Source organism: Carettochelys insculpta, chromosome 8, assembly GCF_033958435.1.
Source record: "Carettochelys insculpta isolate YL-2023 chromosome 8, ASM3395843v1, whole genome shotgun sequence".
In the NCBI taxonomy this organism is placed as follows: Eukaryota; Metazoa; Chordata; order Testudines; family Carettochelyidae; genus Carettochelys; species Carettochelys insculpta.
Genome location: NC_134144.1, coordinates 12649464 through 12667610, shown reverse-complemented (window position 1 = coordinate 12667610; position 18147 = coordinate 12649464). Strand labels below are relative to the sequence as shown.

General features: G+C 44.3%; 1 protein-coding gene across 1 annotated transcript in view; it reads left to right on the top strand.

The window, feature by feature from the left end:
- Positions 1-18147, top strand: part of FAM117B (family with sequence similarity 117 member B) — a 55892-nt gene that overhangs the window by 25360 nt on the left and 12385 nt on the right. Inside the window, exons 5-7 of the mRNA XM_075001857.1 lie at positions 7259-7402; positions 8206-8431; positions 16749-16869. Of these exons, the coding sequence (XP_074857958.1) occupies positions 7259-7402; positions 8206-8431; positions 16749-16869 (491 nt within the window). The remainder of the gene's footprint in view (positions 1-7258; positions 7403-8205; positions 8432-16748; positions 16870-18147) is intronic.

Below are 18147 nucleotides of genomic sequence, written 5' to 3'. Positions count from 1 at the left end.
CGCCTTGCCTGAAAAGAAAGAAATGCGTATTCATTCATCCAGGTGGAAGATCCCCTTCACAAACAGCATCTCTCCAACAGCTATTAGGACTTTTTTCTCCTGCGGTGTAGGGAAAGCAAACATCAGGCCCTCCAAATTAGATTACCTCATTGTTCTTTACTGTTCAGGCTTTGGATCAGAAGATGATACAGAAGTAGTCCTGCTGATGTTTAGTGGACAGCAAATAAACCCCTTTGCTGAAACCAATAAATCTGTTTATTGCTTTCAGTCCTGTTGATTTTAATGTGCTGTGGACATACATCCATAGTCTTGCTACTGTAAATGGGGCACTACTGTCCTGGATCCATTCATCAAGGAAGAGGTAGAAGGGATATTGATGCACGAGATGAAAATTAACAGCATGAAGTTCACAGATGATATAGCTATCATCAGGGAGGATGAAGAGAAGCTGGTGAGAATGGTACATGTTAAATGAGGAAGGGAAGCAGTACAGACTGATTACGAACAGCAATAAAACGAAGGTAGCAGTATTTGGAGGTAAGGAAGTAGGAAGGAAGATCAGTGTAGGCTGGATTGAACTAGAGAACATAAAGAAGTTCACGTATCTGGGGAGCAACATGATGTATGATCTAGATTGTGAGAAGGAAATAGCGACTAGAATAGTGAAAGCCAGAGCGAGTTTGAAGGCCATGGATAAGATCTGGAAAAGCAAAGCCATTAGCTTAGGAACGAAGATGAGTGTCTTGAAAAACGTGTGTATTCAGCAGCAGGTTGTACAATTGTGAGACGGGTAATAATGAAGGATTCAAAGAGACGGGTATAAGTGTTCAAGAGGAGTTGTTATAGGATGCAGAATGTCACCAATGAGGAATTTATACAAGAAGATACAGCTGAAAGAGAACCTACTGCAGAAGGTTATACAACAGAAGCTGTAACTATTTGAGCATATCTGTAGAACGAACAACAAGAGAGAAGTCAAGACCCTCATGTTCGTCATAATGGACAGTTCGAATAGAAGAAGCAGACCCCAGAGAGAATGGGTAGATACAGTAGATTGGTATGGAGCTAGTCTACAGAAACTAAGCTACTCTGCACTGGACTGGGAAAGATGCAAGGAAATAGTGAGAGAGGCATCAGACACAAATGGGTGCTGAGCCCACAGTTATTGATGATGATGATGATGATAGATTCCAGAAGTGGAATGAGATCAGGCTTGCCTGGGGGCGGGAGAGGGCACAGAGGGAGCAATTGTATTGGGGTCTGGTAGACTTAAGGTGGCCCGGGGCTGATGCTGCTACCACCATTGCTGTAGCCCAACCTGGGTCCTTTTAAATAGTGCTGCTGTAGCAACATGGTAAGAGTGCACAGCAGAGAATGAACTTTTATTTACTGTACCTTTCCTAGCCAATAGGGAATTCCTTTTTTTCTCTTCATTTTTCAGGGATTTTAACGGATAAACATCTATTTTTGTTTTTATGCAACTACCAAGGGCTAGCATTAAAATGACTATAGAGACTTTGGTATGCTTAGGTACATGATCTAGACTTATATCATGTTGGTGGCAAGAGAAGTCTTCTGGCTATTTCGAATATCGGAGTAAGACTTGAGATCCTTGCTTTGGATTTAACTTTGGAGGGTGCCAAAGATGAATTACACAGCTAATGGTAACTCATACCAAGCATCCAACCATTTCCTGAAGCATTATGGTAATTCTGGTCAATGAACAGAGTATCTCTATTGATGGATTCTCCTGGAGATAGATGGCAGGATGACAAATCGCTTGATTATTGTCTTCTGTGGTGTTGTGTCTCCCCCACCCCACCCCCTGGAGCATCTGCCACTGTTGGCAGACAGGCTACTGGGCTGGATGGACCTTTGGTCTGACCTAGCATGGCCATTCTTATGTATGGTGAATCACTATAATTGAAGCTTTACTGAAGAAGAGAGACCAAGTCTCCTGTCTAGGCAAAAGTGCAAGGTAATCCTCATTATGAAGACAACCTATGTGCAGTGCCGCAAGGACTTCAATAAGCCTTGGAGTTTTTACATCCTCTTAATCAACAGTGGTCTGAAGCCCTTGTGGCTGCACATATCACCATATTGGCAAGTTCTTCAACGTATTTCCCCTTTCCTATTAACGCCACCCTAGTCCTTTCTTGAGTGAGCTTGAGCCCACTATTCCTCCAACTGCAGATCTCTTCCAAGCACCGAGAGATCTTGAAGGAATGTATGCAGAAGTGGTGGAGAATGGGAAGTACAGTGAGTGCCACGGGTATACCAGCACAACCAAAGTCTGTGCAATTCCTTATCTCTGAGCAGTTCACAAATGTTGAGGTGGAGGAAACAGAATGTATAGTTATAGAAGAAAATAGTGGCACCTTTAATTTATGAAGTAGTACTCTGACCTAAGATACATAAGATACAACTCTAAGGATATATTTCAGTACATAATCTTTAAATGTGTCCACTCTTCACACTATTCCTGGATTCTTACTCATCTTGGAGTCCAAGCCCCCTTTCTGTCCATTCACAAATCAGTCTGACTGAGCAGTTAGGACCTGTTGGAGGATCAGAGCCCAAGTCCTGCTGTGAAGCAGGTCCAAGTCATGTCATGCAGGTCAAGCTACATACTGGAGTTGAAAAGTCAGGGTAGTGCAGGATGGCCACATTAGCATAACTGAGAGACCCAGGTCCAGCACCTGCAAGCCCAGGTTTACAGTACTGTCTCCAAGAATGCTGCTGTCAAAAGTTGAGGTCTGGTTTAATACTTGGTGAAAATCTTCAACCCAGCAGTCAAGGATTTTAGCACTATCTGCGATCAGGATGATGCCATCAGCAGAACACATTGGTTTAGAGCCACTAATGTGTGCCTGATAGACTACCTTCAGGCTATCATAGCACGCTTTAAAATCACGTCTGTCAGCTGAATCCTGAGGTTCAACTGTTTTATATTTTCACCAGTCCTGTTTTACTTTGCGTAATTTGACTGGTACCTCCTGCTTAGCTCAAATATATCCTGATTTCCTGGAGGCATTCTCTTTATCGTTGATGCAGGCCTGCTGTCACATGCATCTTATGCGCATCTTTGTCCTTGTTAAACAAGTCTGTATGCTTGTGGGCTCCAATCTCTATACAACTGATGTGGCTGGTATTCCTTGTTCTTGCTGTGCTGAGAAATATTGCCTCTCAGCCACCTAAAATGGGATTCACAGGAACAACTTGAAAAGAAAGTAAATTAATCCTAGAGAAACTGTGCTGCTTTGAGAAATTATAGTCAGTGCAGATCCTTGACATGCAGTCTAAAAAGTGGGGACAGAGTCCACAGCTGACACAGGTTTCAGATGGCAGCTGAGGGTGTGCAGAGGCTAGTCTTCCCTTATGTTTCTCACTTGGGACTGAGGACAATGCTTGCATTGCCCTGATGGATACTGTGACTTAGAAAAGATTACAAGCTTGTGTTATTACAGGGCCATATGGACCTACAGGAGAATCCACACTCACCATGACTTCTCAAAAAGCCGCAGTTACTACGAAACAAATAAACATTTGTTCTTGTTGTTTTCTTCTATTCACCTTTACTACTTATTTAAAGAAGAAAATACTTAAAGCTTAAATCAGCTTTCCACCTCTCATGTTAAGTGCCTTCCCTGTGCTCCAGATCTTCTTTCCATTATCCCATCAATTGGTGTCATGTCCCTGTTCAAGCCTCTGGCTGAGATGACCCCAACTTTCATCTCTTTCCCAGATTCTTTGATGCAATCCATCCATGGCTTCTTCATCTTTTTTTGTGGTCTTGTTCCTACCATCCTCTCTTTCCATGGTATCCTTCTCAGCTCCACTTCCTCCATTCTCTCTCTCTATCTAAACCAGCACAATCACGCTTCCTGGATTTTATCTCCCAAGTCATGGACTTCTGTCTTTCATCTTAACACTTTTTCACTTTCAAGTTTACTTATGTAACTCTTCTTACGGTGCAGAGGTGCCTCATCTCAAGCACATGGAAAATTTTGAACTACCATTCCTGTATCACCTAGGTGTCTGCACAGTATAACATTGCACACGATTGCAGCATACATTTTGGCTTTTAGTCTAAGTGGTAAACACTTGTCCTGTGTAGTGGTGTGCAGTCTTATTCAGTGCTTGTCCAGCACTCCCAAATCTGCAATTTATCTCATGTTCAAGCTCATTGTCTCTTATAATGCAAGTGCCAAGGTACCTGAACTGGTCAATCTGATTTAGTCTCACTCCATTAATCTGTATGTCCTTTTCCTTGTAGCACGTCTTCTGACCTGCGTGACCTCAGCCGTCGTCATGATTGTTTTCGTCTCATGTCTACTCAGCTGATCATACCACTAGTTTACTATTTCCTGTGTGTTGTATTTTTAGGATGCCCTTATTGCTATGCCATCTGCATCTAGCAGCTTCTCACATTTTCTTACTAACATTGTCTGTCAATCTGATAAACAGCAGCAGATTGAGAAACCAGACCAACACAACCTGACTTTCAGAGGGGCTTGTCATTACCTAACATGTTCAGGTTACTGCTTTTGGTGATCTGTTTAGTGCATTCACCCTATGTTCTCAGTCTCTCCATATTTTCCCAGCACTAATTTGAGCATCCATCTGTGAGCATTCTTGTTTTATCTGTTCTGCTTCTGTAAAAGCCCATGAGCTAGCCTTTAGTCGCTTTAATTACTTTACTGTTACTAGTATCCTGTCTTCTGAAAGTGGCCGATGCCAGATGTCCCAGAGAGAATGAAGAGAACAGGAAATGAAGTGATCCATTCCTTTTTGCTCAATCTCAGCTTCTGGCAAACAGAGGCTATGGATGCCAACTCTGCCAGTTCTGGCTAATAACCATTAATATACCAATCCTCCATGAGCCTACCTGGTTCTTTTTTGAACTTTGTTATAGTCTTGGTCTTTACAAAATCCTCTGGCAGGGAGTTCAGTGGGTTGCCTGTTGAGCAATTACTTAAAGTAATAGTATTTCCCCCACCACCACACAACTCATGTGCTTTCTAACAAGTGTTGTGCATGCACGATTGTCAGAGCATTTCTCCCCCAGTCATGCCTCTTGAGCTGGCTGTGGAGCCCCTTTTAGAGTGGTGCCTCGCTGCGCTCGGCCTGCCCTCTGCCCCCTCAGTTCCTTCTTCCCGTCACTGGCAGTCTTTGGTGCACCTTTTCTCTAACTCTGCAAGACAACCCTACTTGCATTTTTCCCCCCTTACCCCTTCTTTATGGTTAGTTCTTGTTGTTAGTTGGTTGTTGTTAGGAGTGTTGCCCTCCTCCAAACCCCGCACTCCACTCCTGGCAGACACAGACACACCGTTTTCTTATTTTTTTTGTGTTTTTTGGCCCAGTTCCTCCCCATCCCTGGGAATTCAGTGGGGGTTCAAGAACTGTGTCATTTGTGACAAGAGTATGCCCAGAGGGGATCTGCATACAGCTTGTCTCATATGCTGTAGGGAAGGACACTTAGCTGATAAGTACAGTACTTGCAGGAATTTGAAGCATCAAACTGAAAAAAGAACAAGATTAGTGCTTGAAACGCCTTGTGGAATCAGCACTTCGACCCCCAGTGCCAGGCTCAGCGCCATCTTCAGTGCACAGTGTTCCAGGCTCTGTGCAAAGTGCACTGGGCTTTAGTGCAGGATACATGGGCACCTCGTAAAGAAGGCCGAAAAGAGCAACAGCACTGCTCCCCAGCCTGCAAGATGATCTCTGGTGCTGCATAAGGTGGCCAGGTGTCAATCTCGAGCCATGCAGGCCATCAGTCACTGTCTGTTGCTGCGTCCTTTGGTGGGGCACCTGAAGGACAGGAAGGCACTGTCACCTCCAGTCCACAGTTCATGGCCAGGGAGTTGGTGTTGCTGAACTCCATGGGATGGGAAGTCCTAGAAGAGGACCTGGACCTCTCTTTGACGCTGGATGCTTTTGAAGGTAGCAAGGGACCTTCTTCAGCTGATGAAGCACATAGCACTGGCTCCAAGGCAGATTGCCCCATAGTACTGTGAGCTAGAGCTCTATGTCCCAGTCTCCAGCACCCTCCCCTTTGCCCAGATGCCCCAAAATTTTGAGGAAGGGGGGCTTCTGGAAGGAGAGTTTCCTTCCAGAAGATCTCTGTGGGCTGCAAGTCTGCATGTGTATTTTGGAGTCTGGAAGAGCTTCTTCTGGACTCTGAGCCACGTGCCTATATGCTAGTGAGGCATGGGAAATTTACATCTGCGCCTCATTAGCATCTTCCTAATGGCTCATTACCATACCGCTTCTGGAAGAAGTGGCACCTGTAGGTACAGCCTGTGAGTATAATTTCAAAGTAATCTTCTGGAGCTACTTTGAGTCGGGGGGGGGGAAGTGGCTTAAAATTTTAGCAAGATTATAAATAACAGTACAGGTTGAACTACTCTAATCCAGCACACTCTTGGACAGCAAAATCTGTACTCTGATATAATTTTAGTTAGCTGGATGATAAGTTATTGGGGGTGTGGCTGAGTTTTCTGTGGTCTCATAAAGTATGTTTCTAGCCACCAGTCTGGGCTCTCAGTGTTCTGTGGCTGTTCAGCTGAAATTTTCCTGAAAATGTCCTTTCAGAGCCCAGTAACCAGTGGAAGTGTTGGTAATGCTACCAGAGTTAGACAATATTGACCTCCTGTGGTTGGGCAAATTCTCTCATTTGGCACCAATCGGGTCGCAAGGGTGCTGAGTTAGAGAAGTTCAACCTGAAAGTGAAAGGCAGTTTGAAGTGAAAGTGAGTTGTATCATATTTTAAACTACTGTTACGAGAACATTGTTTCCAAGTTTAAGCACCCGCAAATCCAGGAAATCCAGATAGAGAGCGTGAAGGCTTCTGTGAGGAAAATTGACTTCTCCAAGTGGAAAAGTTTCTTGATTATGGAATATAGTGAGTGTTGTTGCTGCAAAAGATTTTTCTTTTATTCCTACATATCAAGCCTTTCAGGTTAGCTTTCCTGTGTTGCAGAGCAGTGTGGGAGCTAGAGGCAAATCGGGTAGTCGTCGGTGCAGGTGGCTGTTCAGAAGTTGTCTAGTTAGTATTTTTCTTCTATTGCATGTAAACTTATAAAATCATCTCAGAATATGTTTTCATCTAAAGGTCTCCTCCTTAATGCAGCTATTGATTAAAAGTTTGTGCTTTTGGTTTGTTAAAAATGCTTTCAGTAGAAAATTGTGTAAATTTAAGTTTTTTAAAATAAATCTACAATATTCCTTCCACTCATCTTCCCTTGGATTTTTGTAGGCTCCCATCTCAAAAACTGTAATTGTTCCCGTTATACCCATAACCAAATCGTCAGGATCACGTTTCCGGAACAGCATAGAAGGTCTGAATCAGGAGATTGAGATAATAATTAAGGAGACAGGAGGCAAGGAAGAACAGCTCATTGTAAGTATCTGCTTGACCCCCTCACTCCCAAATTATTTTCAAAAGAAGCTTTCATTAGAGAATTTTTCTTGTTGCATTGATGACTTACTGTACAAACTTGGTAACATAAATTTGTACATGATAAATTGTTGTCTACTACTGAAGTAAAATTAAAAAAAAAAAGTTCCTAATGATTAACTGTTATCCAGCACGGGAAGAGAAAATGACATCCTTTGCATCTTTTTGCTGTTCCCTTCATATTTAGGGAATTTAAATAATGCCATAAATAATCAGCAGAATTCTCAAAGACTTACTTTGGTAAGAATTGGATTAGTTGTTTCTATAACTTTTAGTCTCATCCTCTACCCTCAAAAAACAGTCAGCAGAATTCTTGCTTCTTTGCATCAGAATTCATGTTTGTCCTTTATGAAACAAGTGACTTTCAAAAGTAACTATTTAACACATGCGCGCACGCGCACACAAAGAAGAATCATGGATGTTATATATTAAATTGTTAATCTTCAGTGATTGCCTAGTTAAGCTTTCACTGACTGTTTGTTTGTTTGCCTTTTGGAAAACACTGTCCTCATGATTTCTTTTAAGTGTATTGGTTCTTCAAGGAATTGCCTACTCTCCTGAAGTCTAACCTTTTATAATCTGTTGAAGTCTGTCTAGTACAATAACTCATGTTCTGCAGCATAGACTTCTGTTATGTTGTGGACGCAGGTATAAGAAACTGCTAAAGCTGCAAAGAAATTCCTTTCTTGAGGAGATGGGCAGCCTCACACAAATGAATATGTGATTTTTCTTTTTTAAAAAAACAGCCACAAGATATTCCTGATGGGCACCGTGCTCCTCCTCCTCTGGCACAACGCAGTAGCAGTACTCGCAACATGGATACCCAAACACCTGGTGGGGCAGACAGAGGTAGTAACAACAGCAGCCGTTCCCAGTCTGTGTCCCCCACCTCTTTTCTTACCATCTCAAATGAGGGCAGTGAGGAGAGCCCATGCTCTGCTGACGACCTTCTTGTAGACTCCAGAGATAAAGGTACTACATAAATAGGATGTACTTTTATGTTTCTCTCACAATTTAAGAAAGAGTTGCACTGTGCAGCACTTGCTCTTAGTATTTGGTTAGTCCTTTTTTTAATAGAAGCTAGTCGCCTATATTCCTGTGATGGATTTTGGTTGCTTACTGTTCGTCCCTGAGATGTATACTAGGAGACGAGTACAGTGACTGGGCAGAATGTTAGATTTTCTTTTGCTTCAAAGTAACTTTTTGGCTCTGTTCTGGTTGTACCTTACAATAAATTTTAGGGGGGTATATGCTATTAATAGGCACTTTCTCATATCCTTCCATATAACATGTGATGTTTAATTGGAGAATTACACATGACTTAATACTCTGTGTGTTAAAACCTCCCGTTGGATAGTAGTGCATGCCTCATAGAAGAAAAACGTGCTAGCCTCTTACATGCACCCTTCACCATTCTGTGCTTCCTAGCTGAAGAAGCTACCGCGTGAGTGTGCTGATCTATGGGTGAGCGAGCGTGTGCTTTAACTGCTGGCAATTGAACTGCCATTTTGATTCCAGGTAGAGGGAGTTTCAGTTTCAGTTGGGACTGCCTGCCTGACCTTTTGCTTCCTTGAGCAGCCTTCCCCTGTGTGACTCATAGGGGGAGGGCCTGAGAGAGGCTAGCAGGCTTTAAAAGCCAGAGGCAGGAGCGACCAGGGGAGCTGCTGACGGGGAGTTTAAGAGGGAGTTTGACAGAGGGAGTTTGGCAGAAGGGAGGCCTACGATGGTCAGGAAGACCCGTAACACCTGTGCCACCACTACTGCTGTCTCTTCCACCTGTGCCTGTAGCCAGGCAGACTGCCTTACCATGGATGCCTCTACCCAGACCCTGGTGTGGCCTTGCAAGGACTGTGCCTTGCAAGTTCCAGTTACAGACATCTAGGCTGGGGGGACTGTTCAGTGTGATAGGTGCCTGCTGGTGGAATCTCTCAGGCAGCAGGTGGGAGAGCTACAGGAGGAGGTGTCCAGGTTGAGGAGTATCTGAATCCATGATCAGTTCCTAGATAGTATTCATCTGGAGTCTGCTGAGGTGACTGTCCCAGTGTACAGGAAGGCTGATAAACCACTGGTGGAGAAAGAGGTAGACCAGGGTGGGCACTGGCAGCTGGTTACTTCTGGCAGCAGGCAGTGTTCCAACCCTGCACAGAACCCTCCCACTGTGGTACTGGAAAACCGTTATGCTGTACTTGCTACAGGAGATGAGTTGCCCAGTACAGAAGAGGAGAAGCCTCGTACCACCGAGGCTGAGAAGTCTCCTGCAACCACTGCAAGAAGGAAACGCAGAGTAGTGGTGGTTGGAGACTCTCTTTTGAGGGGGACGGAGGCACCCATCTGTTGCCCTGACGTTTCGGCTCGGGAGGTATGCTGCCTGCCTGGGGCCCGTATCCGAGATGTTACAGAGGCATTGTCGAGGATTGTCCAACCCTCAGACCACTATCCCATGCTTCTCATCCATGTGGGCACTAATGATACTGTGAGGTGTAATGCTGAGCAGGTCAAGAGTGACTACAGGGCTCTGGGGGCACGGGTGAAGGGGTTTGGGGCGCAGGTGGTATTCTCTTCAATCCTTCCTGTTGTGGGTAGGGGCCCGGGCAGAGACAGGTGCATCCTAGAGGTGAATGCCTGGCTGCGTGGATGGTGTCGCCAGGAAGGCTTCGGTTTCTTCGACCACGGGATGCTATTTCAGGAAGGACTGCTAGGCAGAGATGGCGTTCACCTTTTGAGGAGGGGAAAGACTATATTCGGACACAGACTTGCTAACCTGGTGAGGAGGGCTTTAAACTAGGTTTGCCGGGGACAGGGGAGCAAAGCCTGCAGGTAAGTGGAGAACATGGAAACCTGGGAGATGGGTTGGAAGTAGGAGGGAGCATGGGCAACAATGTCAGAGTAAAAAGAGGGCCAGGAAAAAACTGGGGGAAAAGTTCAAATCAATATCTGAGATGCCTATGTACCAATGCAAGAAGTATGGGTAATAAGCAGGAAGAACTGGAAGTGCTAATAAATAAATACAACTATGATATCATTGGCATCACAGAAACTTGGTGGGATAATACACATGATTGGAATGTTGGTATTGAAGGCTACAGCCTGGTTAGGAAAGATAGACAGGGAAAAAAGGGGGGAGGTGTTGCCTTATATATAAAGAATGTACACACTTGGACTGAGGTGGAGATGGACATAGGAGATGGACGTGTTGAGAGTCTGTGGGTTAGTTTAAGAGGGGTAAAAAACAAGGGTGATGTCCTGTTAGGAGTCTACTACAGGCCACCTAACCAGGTGGAAGGGGTGGATGATGCTTTTTTTAAGCAACTAACAAAATCATCCAGAGCCCAGGATTTGGTGGTGATGGGGGACTTTCACTATCCAGATATATGCTGGGACACTAATACAGTGGGGCACAGACTATCCAATAAGTTCTTAGACTGCATTGGAGACAATTTTTTGTTCCAAAAAGTTGAAAAAGCCACCAGGGGAGAAACTGTTCTGGATTTGATTTTGACAAATAAGGAGGACTTGGTCGAGAATTTGAAGGTGGGAGGCTGCTTGGATGAAAGTGATCATGAAATCATAGAATTCACAATTCTAAGGACTGGTAGGAGAGAAAATAGCAAAATAGAGATGATGGATTTCAGGAAGGCAGATTTTGGTAAACTCAGAGAGCTGGTAGGTAAGATCCCATGGGAGGAAAAACTGAGGGGAAAAACAACTGAGGAGAGTTGGCAGTTTTTCAGAGACATTATTAAGGGCCCAAAAACAAGCTATTCCCCTATGTAGGAAAGATAGTGAATATGGGCAAAGACCGCCTTGGCTTAACAAGGAGATCCTGCATGATCTCAAACTAAAAAAGGAATCCTATAAAAAATGGAAACTGGGACAAATTACAAAGAATGAACACAGGCAAATAACACAGGAATGCAGGAGTAAAATTAGGGCTAAGGCACAAAATGAGCTCCAACTAGCTACAGGCATAAAGGGTAACAAGAAGGCCTTTTACAAATATATTAGAAACAAGAGGAAGACCAAGGACAGGGTAGGGCCATTGCTCAGTGAGGAGGGAGAAACAGTAATGGGGAACTTGGAAATGGCAGAGATGCTTAATGACTTCTTTGTTTTGGTCTTCACAGAGAAATCTGAAGGAATGCCTGACATAGTGAACGCTGGTGGAAAAGGGGTAGAGTTAGTTTTTGAAATAAAAAAAAAGAACAAGTTAAAAACCATTTGGAAAAATTAGATGTCTGCAAGTCACCAGGGCCTGATGAAATGCATCCTAGAATCCTCAAGGAGCTGATAGAAGAGGTAGCTGAGCCGTTAGCTCTCATTTTTGGAAAGTCATGGGAGACAGGAGAGATTCCAGAAGACTGGAAGAGGGCAAATATAGTGCCCATCTACAAAAAGGGGAATAAGAACAACCCAGGAAATTACAGGCCAGTAAGCTTAACTTCTGTGCCAGGAAAGATATTGGAGCAGGTAGTTAAGGAAGTCATCTGCAAACACTTGGAAGGTAGTAAAGTGATAGGGAACAGCCAGCATGATTTTGTAAAAAACAAATCATGTCAAACCAACCTGATAGCATTTTTTGACACGATAACGAGACTCGTAGATAAGGGAGAAGCAGTGGATGTGGTATACCTAGACTTTAGTAAAGCATTTGATACTGTCTCGCATAATATTCTTATCGACAAACTGGGCAAGTCCAACTTAAATCGCGCTGCAATAAGGTGGGTGCATAACTGGCTGGCTAATCGCACCCAGAGAGTAGTTGTTAATGGTGCTCAATCCAGCTGGAAAAGCATAACAAGTGGAGTTCCGCAGGGGTCTGTTTTGGGACCAGTTCTGTTCAATATCTTCATTACTGATTTGGATATTGGCATAGAAAGTACGCTTATTAAGTTTGCAGATGATACCAAGCTGGGAGGGGTTGCAACTACCTTGGAGGATAAGGTCATAATTCAGAATGATCTAGATAAATTAGAGAAGTGGTCTGAAGTAAACAGGATGAAGTTTAATAAAGATAAATGTAAGGTGCTTCACTTAGGAAGGAATAATCTGTTTCACACATACAGAATGGGAAAAGACTGTCTAGGAAGGAGCACAGCAGAAAGGGACCTAGGGGTTCGAGTAGATCACAAGTTAAATATGAGTCAACAGTGTGACGCTGTTGCAAAAAAAGCAAACGTGATTCTGGGATGCATTAGCAGGTGTGTTGTGAACAAGACACGAGACATCATTCTACCGCTCTACTCTCCGCTGGTTAGACCTCAGCTGGAATATTGTGTCCAGTTCTGGGCACCCCAATTCAAGAACAATGTGGAGAAATTAGAGAAGGTCCAGAGAAGAGCAACTAGAATGATAAAAGGTCTGGAGAACATGACTTATGAAGAGAGGCTGAAAGAATTGGGCTTGTTTGGCTTGGAAAAAAGAAGATTGAGGGGGGACATGATAGTGGTTTTCAGATATCTTAAAGGGTGTCATAAGGAGGAGGGAGAAAACTTGTCCTTCTTGGCCTCTGAGGAGAGAACCAGAGGCAATGGACTTAAGCTGCAGCAAGGGAAGTTTAGGTTGGACATTAGGAAAAAGTTCCTAACTGTCAGGGTGGTCAAGTACTGGAATAAGTTGCCAAGGGAGGTTGTGGAATCTCCCTCGCTGGAGATATTTAAGAACAGATTAGATAGATGTCTATCAGGGATGGTGTAGATAGTGGTCGGTCCTGCCGTCAGGGCAGGGGACTGGACTCGATGGCCTCTCGAGGCCCCTTCCGGTCCTAGTGTTCTATGATTTGCTATGCTTGTAATTGGTAACAGTAAGAGGATTTTCTGTTTAATAAGAGTTAAAGTTTTGCTCCTGCTTAGCCTTCACTCAGACTCTGTTTTGTATCTCGGTAAGTAAATATGATGGCCAAATCAGACAGATCTGTTATTTCAGACCTATACAAGGATGGATATCTTGTTTGGCTTTACACTACTTGTTCTGTATGTTGGCAGTCTAGAATTTGTTTTGTTTGTTATGAGGAAAAAGATCTTAAAAGTTCAGCAAATACTTGCTGCTGTACATTTTAGTATGTGCGGGCTTGACCACATTCATGATCATCAGAAAAATTTTCCCTAGCAGCACCTTTGAGTCAACTGTAGCATCCCCTGTGGCACTTCTCCCTGATCTTGGATACATATACCCCTGACGACCTGCACCCTGCGCAGTTTCTTCTTTCCGCCATGACTGTCTGTTGGTGGTTGGAGCTTCGGTCTCGTTCTGCAAGTACCTGCTCTTTCCCGTAGTTCAACCTTTTTGTAGTATAGATTAGTTTGTTGTTCTCCAGTTGGCAGTTTTAGTTATTTTTATTTATTTATTTTATATTTTGTTTAGCAGTGGCAGGTATTCCCGTCTGCTTTTGTTTAGAGCTCTTGGGAAATGCAGCAGCCCCAGAGCTTCAAATCTTGCTCAAAGTGTGGATGTATTTGCCTTGAGGCAACCCACCCTTCATTCCGTAAGTGCTTGAGAGAAAGCCATGTGCCTGATGAGAGTTCAGTTGGCCAGGGGTTTAAGACTAGGACTAAGAAGGAGAGGGACCAGAGTTTAAACTCATTCTCCTGGAGTAAGTACTCCAGCCACAGTCGCAGGACAAGGCCTTGAACACCTCAGTGCACAATGTGCCAGTCATGGTGCTGGATCATGAGGAAGGTTGCAGGCACTAACACTGTTCTCCAGCGCATGGCACATCTGCTTCTTGGCACCACTCACACCCTCTGGCATCGAGGAGGAAGAAGCGGACTGGGAGGAGATATCTGCTCTTTTGGACCTCTGGCAAGGCCCTGGTGATGGCCAGTGAGGCACCGACCCCAGCGCGACCTTATGTTTTGGCTCCAGCACCACTGACTCCAGTGCCCACGGTGGGGCCATTGAGTCCATTATCCTTGGACTCGCTGGGTTCCCTGGTGGTGGACGAAGGTTTCAGCTCCAGGCCTGATACATTTGAGGCAGTGCAGAATCTTATTGAACTGACAGTGGTAGCTTTGGAACTGCACCGGCCCGTGCTGGGACACCAGTTGGCCTCTGGCTCACCTCTGCTGATGTCAGCACCGACTCCAGCATCAATATCTGCACTGACAGGAGAGGTGCACATGATGCTGTTGGTGGGGCTGATAGTGCCGCCTGCGTACACCCTGTACCTGCACCCCCTCTGGTGGCAGTGACTGTGGTTTCAGCATGGCCAGTACCTTGGCAGTGAGTCAAGTGAGTGGCAAAGGATCCTTGCAGCGCAGTTCTTGGGCACTGTCAGGACTGGTTCTGCCCTGCTTGGCATCACTTGGATTCAGTGTCTTTCGTGTCTAACTTTAGCCTCACATGCAGGCGCCTGTTGCATCTTGGGATTTGAAATTTGGTTATTTCACAGCCTGATGGCTCCCCTGTTTGAACTGTTGGCCACCTGCCCCTTGTCTTACCTGTTGTACAAGCTGATGATGTTCCTGGTCACTATCACCTCAGCCAGGTGTGTGTTGAAGTTGCAAGCTCATAACTCTGAACCCCCATATGCTCTATTTCAGGGGTCAGCAACCAGAAGAGCAAGAAGAGCCCTCCCCCCCCCCCCCCAAATTCAATGAAAAACTCAGTAATTCAAGAGCCACAATGCATGTGAATATGAGACAGTCCTTTATAAATAACATCAAACCATCCTTTTTGCAACCCCTATTTTAAGAAAAGTGCATGTACATAACCCACAATACATTGCACATATTAAGGGCAGAGTTATCCAAAGTTTTGAGATTCCCTATTGTTTGCTATTTAGATAAGAGCTCTTCATTGTTTGGCTTTTAGACATTCACTGAAATAGTGAAAATTGTCAGGAGAGGTTCTTTTTGCTGCAAATTTGCAGTTATAGCATCAGGAGCCACAAAGAAGTCCTTAAAGAGCTACATGCAGTTTTGGGGCTGCAGGCTGCAGACCGCTGCTCTAGTCTATAAGGGCAGGGTACAGATCTGAACACACCCCACCTTACTTCTTAAGGCACCGTCAGCTTTTCATGTTCAATGAAGACATTTTTCTTAGTGTTCCCCTGCGCCGCCGCGCCCCCCCCCCCCCCCCAAAAAAAAAAACAAAACAAACCCTCATGCTACTGATTGGAGGTGGACTCTACATTCTCTGGATTTGAGGCAAGCCCTGACTTCCTACTTGAAGGGTACCAAGCCTTTCTGCCAATCTCCACAGATGATGTGGTTGCAGAACAGATAAGGGGACTTTCAGTCATGTTGCAGAGGCTGTTTTCATGGATTACCTCTCGTATCCACCTGTGCTATAACTTGGCTAAGTTTCCAGCCTTGCACTCCACCCAGGCTCAGGCCTACTTGGTGGCATACTTGGCTCAGGTCCTGGTCCAGGATATCTGCAGAGCGGCAACTTTGTCCTTGGTCCATACGTTTACTACTACAATCACTCAACAGGCGTGGGATGAGGTCACATTAAGCAGGGTAGCGTTGCAGGATGGGACCAGATGAGGTCTGACTTCTCCCCCTCTTGTCTTACTGGTAAGTCGCACATTGGAATGTACAGGAGCAAGCTCTCAAAGAAGAAAAAATGGTGACTCACCTCTGTAAGTGGTGTTCTTCAAGATGTGTTGCTCCTCTTTATTCTGGACTCTCCTGCGTCCCTTCTACTGGACTTTCTGGCAAGAAGGAACTGAGTGTGTTGCAGGTGGGCAGGTGTGTATATGCGACGTCAGGGAGACATCAGTGTAGGGCAAGCGCTATAGCCAACCCAATGGTTGACGCTAGGGAACAGTCTTCCAACGACTGTATGCACGGATGTGCGCATACGTATTGGAATGTACAGAAGTAACACATCTGAAAGAACATTTACACAGGTAAGGAACCCTTTATATATATATATATATATGATTAAAAAGTTTTAACACATTTCAGCAGTAACCAGTCCTGATTTAAGGTGCACTGCTGATAAATCTCAGATGAGACCATTCTGGTCATCTTGACTGGAGAGGTTGTGATTAAGATTCCAACGTGGGATTGTGAAATTGGGGTGCTGTGGAGCATATTCACAGATTTCAAAAGAATATAAATGAGTTCTGGGAGAGAGGAGGGTGAGTGTTGTTGTATATTAAGGAGTCCATCAACGGTTGGAGGAGAAAAATGTTCCATAGAACAAGGGGAATGGAAAAACTTATTTAACTTTGTAATGTTGGTAATGAAATGAGGTTTGGATTTGTCTTCTTTCTTTTTAAAATAACTGGGTTGATTTATATCTCTAGGTATAATTGAATAACTTAATATGCTTTTCCCCACAGAGAATGGAAACTATTCTCCCCTGCCAAAATATGCTACCTCACCAAAACCCAACAACAGCTACATGTTCAAGCGTGAACCTCCTGAGGGCTGTGAGAAAGTGAAAGTCTTTGAGGAAAGTTTGTAAGTAGTTCTTAATTTTTATATTTGTTATGAACTGATCACTCGGGCTGATCTGACATCAGGTAATTCAGCTTAGCATCTGGCACAGAAACTGCTACTAAGGCAGTTTCTTAACTATTAATACTATGACTACCTTTACAGGGCCTCTTAGTGGTCCCATTTGAACAACATGGTGCTCCTAGCATCAAACTGTGGAATTGCTTTGAACAGTTGTGTACTTTGGGGGTGGTGCATGAGAGATCATCCAGCACCCATCCACTGCACTTCCTTTGCTGAGGATGGAGCATGCCTTTATGTCCTCAGGCTGTATCCTCCCTTAGTCTGGGCACTCTTTTGCAGCAGGTTATTGTCAAATAGTAAAGGATAACCCTGCATGCATTGACTACTCTTATAAATGATTATTCAAGGCCCTTAGCTCTCTAAGGTCTTGGTTGAACCTCTCTAATCCAGAACTCTCTTGTCTAGCAACATGCATAATCTAGCATGATTTTAGTTAGCCGGACAACCACTTATTATGGGTGTGGGCCAAGTTTCCCATGGTCCCATAAAGTTTGTTTCCAGCCACCGGTCCTGGCTTTCAGTGTTCTGTGCTTTTTATTTAGCTGTAATTTACAGCTAACTCTCTCTTCTAAGAGCCCAGTGAGCAGTGGAAGTGTTGGTAATGCTGCTAGACACTATTGACAGCCCGTGGTTTGGCAAATTCTCTTGTCCAGCACTGGTCAAGTTCCTGAGGTTCAACCTGTACTAGTTGTGTATGTCAAAGCCCGATCATCCTATTCAGTGCCTTTTGTGTCTGATGGAGACCCGTTCCGTAATCTGGGCTGAGGTTTGCTATGCTTTGCATCCTGCCTCAGAAGGGAGAGACAATGGAGACACTAAATTCATATGGCTTCTCAGTGCCTAAAGCCCAATCATCCAGTGTACCCATTGTTGGAACAAAACAAGCCACTGTGCTTAGGTCCTCTTCTACAGATATTAAGATGTAAGTTACTCCTTCAGTCTCAGCTCTGCCTCCTTTGGCGGTTTTGGGATTGGGATCTCCTTGCCTGCCTACTGGTGAGAAACTCTTACCTAGCACTCTTGGGCACTGTTAACATCAGCTAAATCAAAAGTTAAACTAAAGAGGTAATATATTTCAAGTCATCTCATGCAAGTACTGTGGAGAAATCTCTTCACAGTGAAAGAGCAACTCTTAAAAGTAGAGTTTTGTTTAAGTACCTGCACTCAAAAATGAAAACTGTATACAATTGTAGAGCCAACAAACCAATTCAGTCCTCC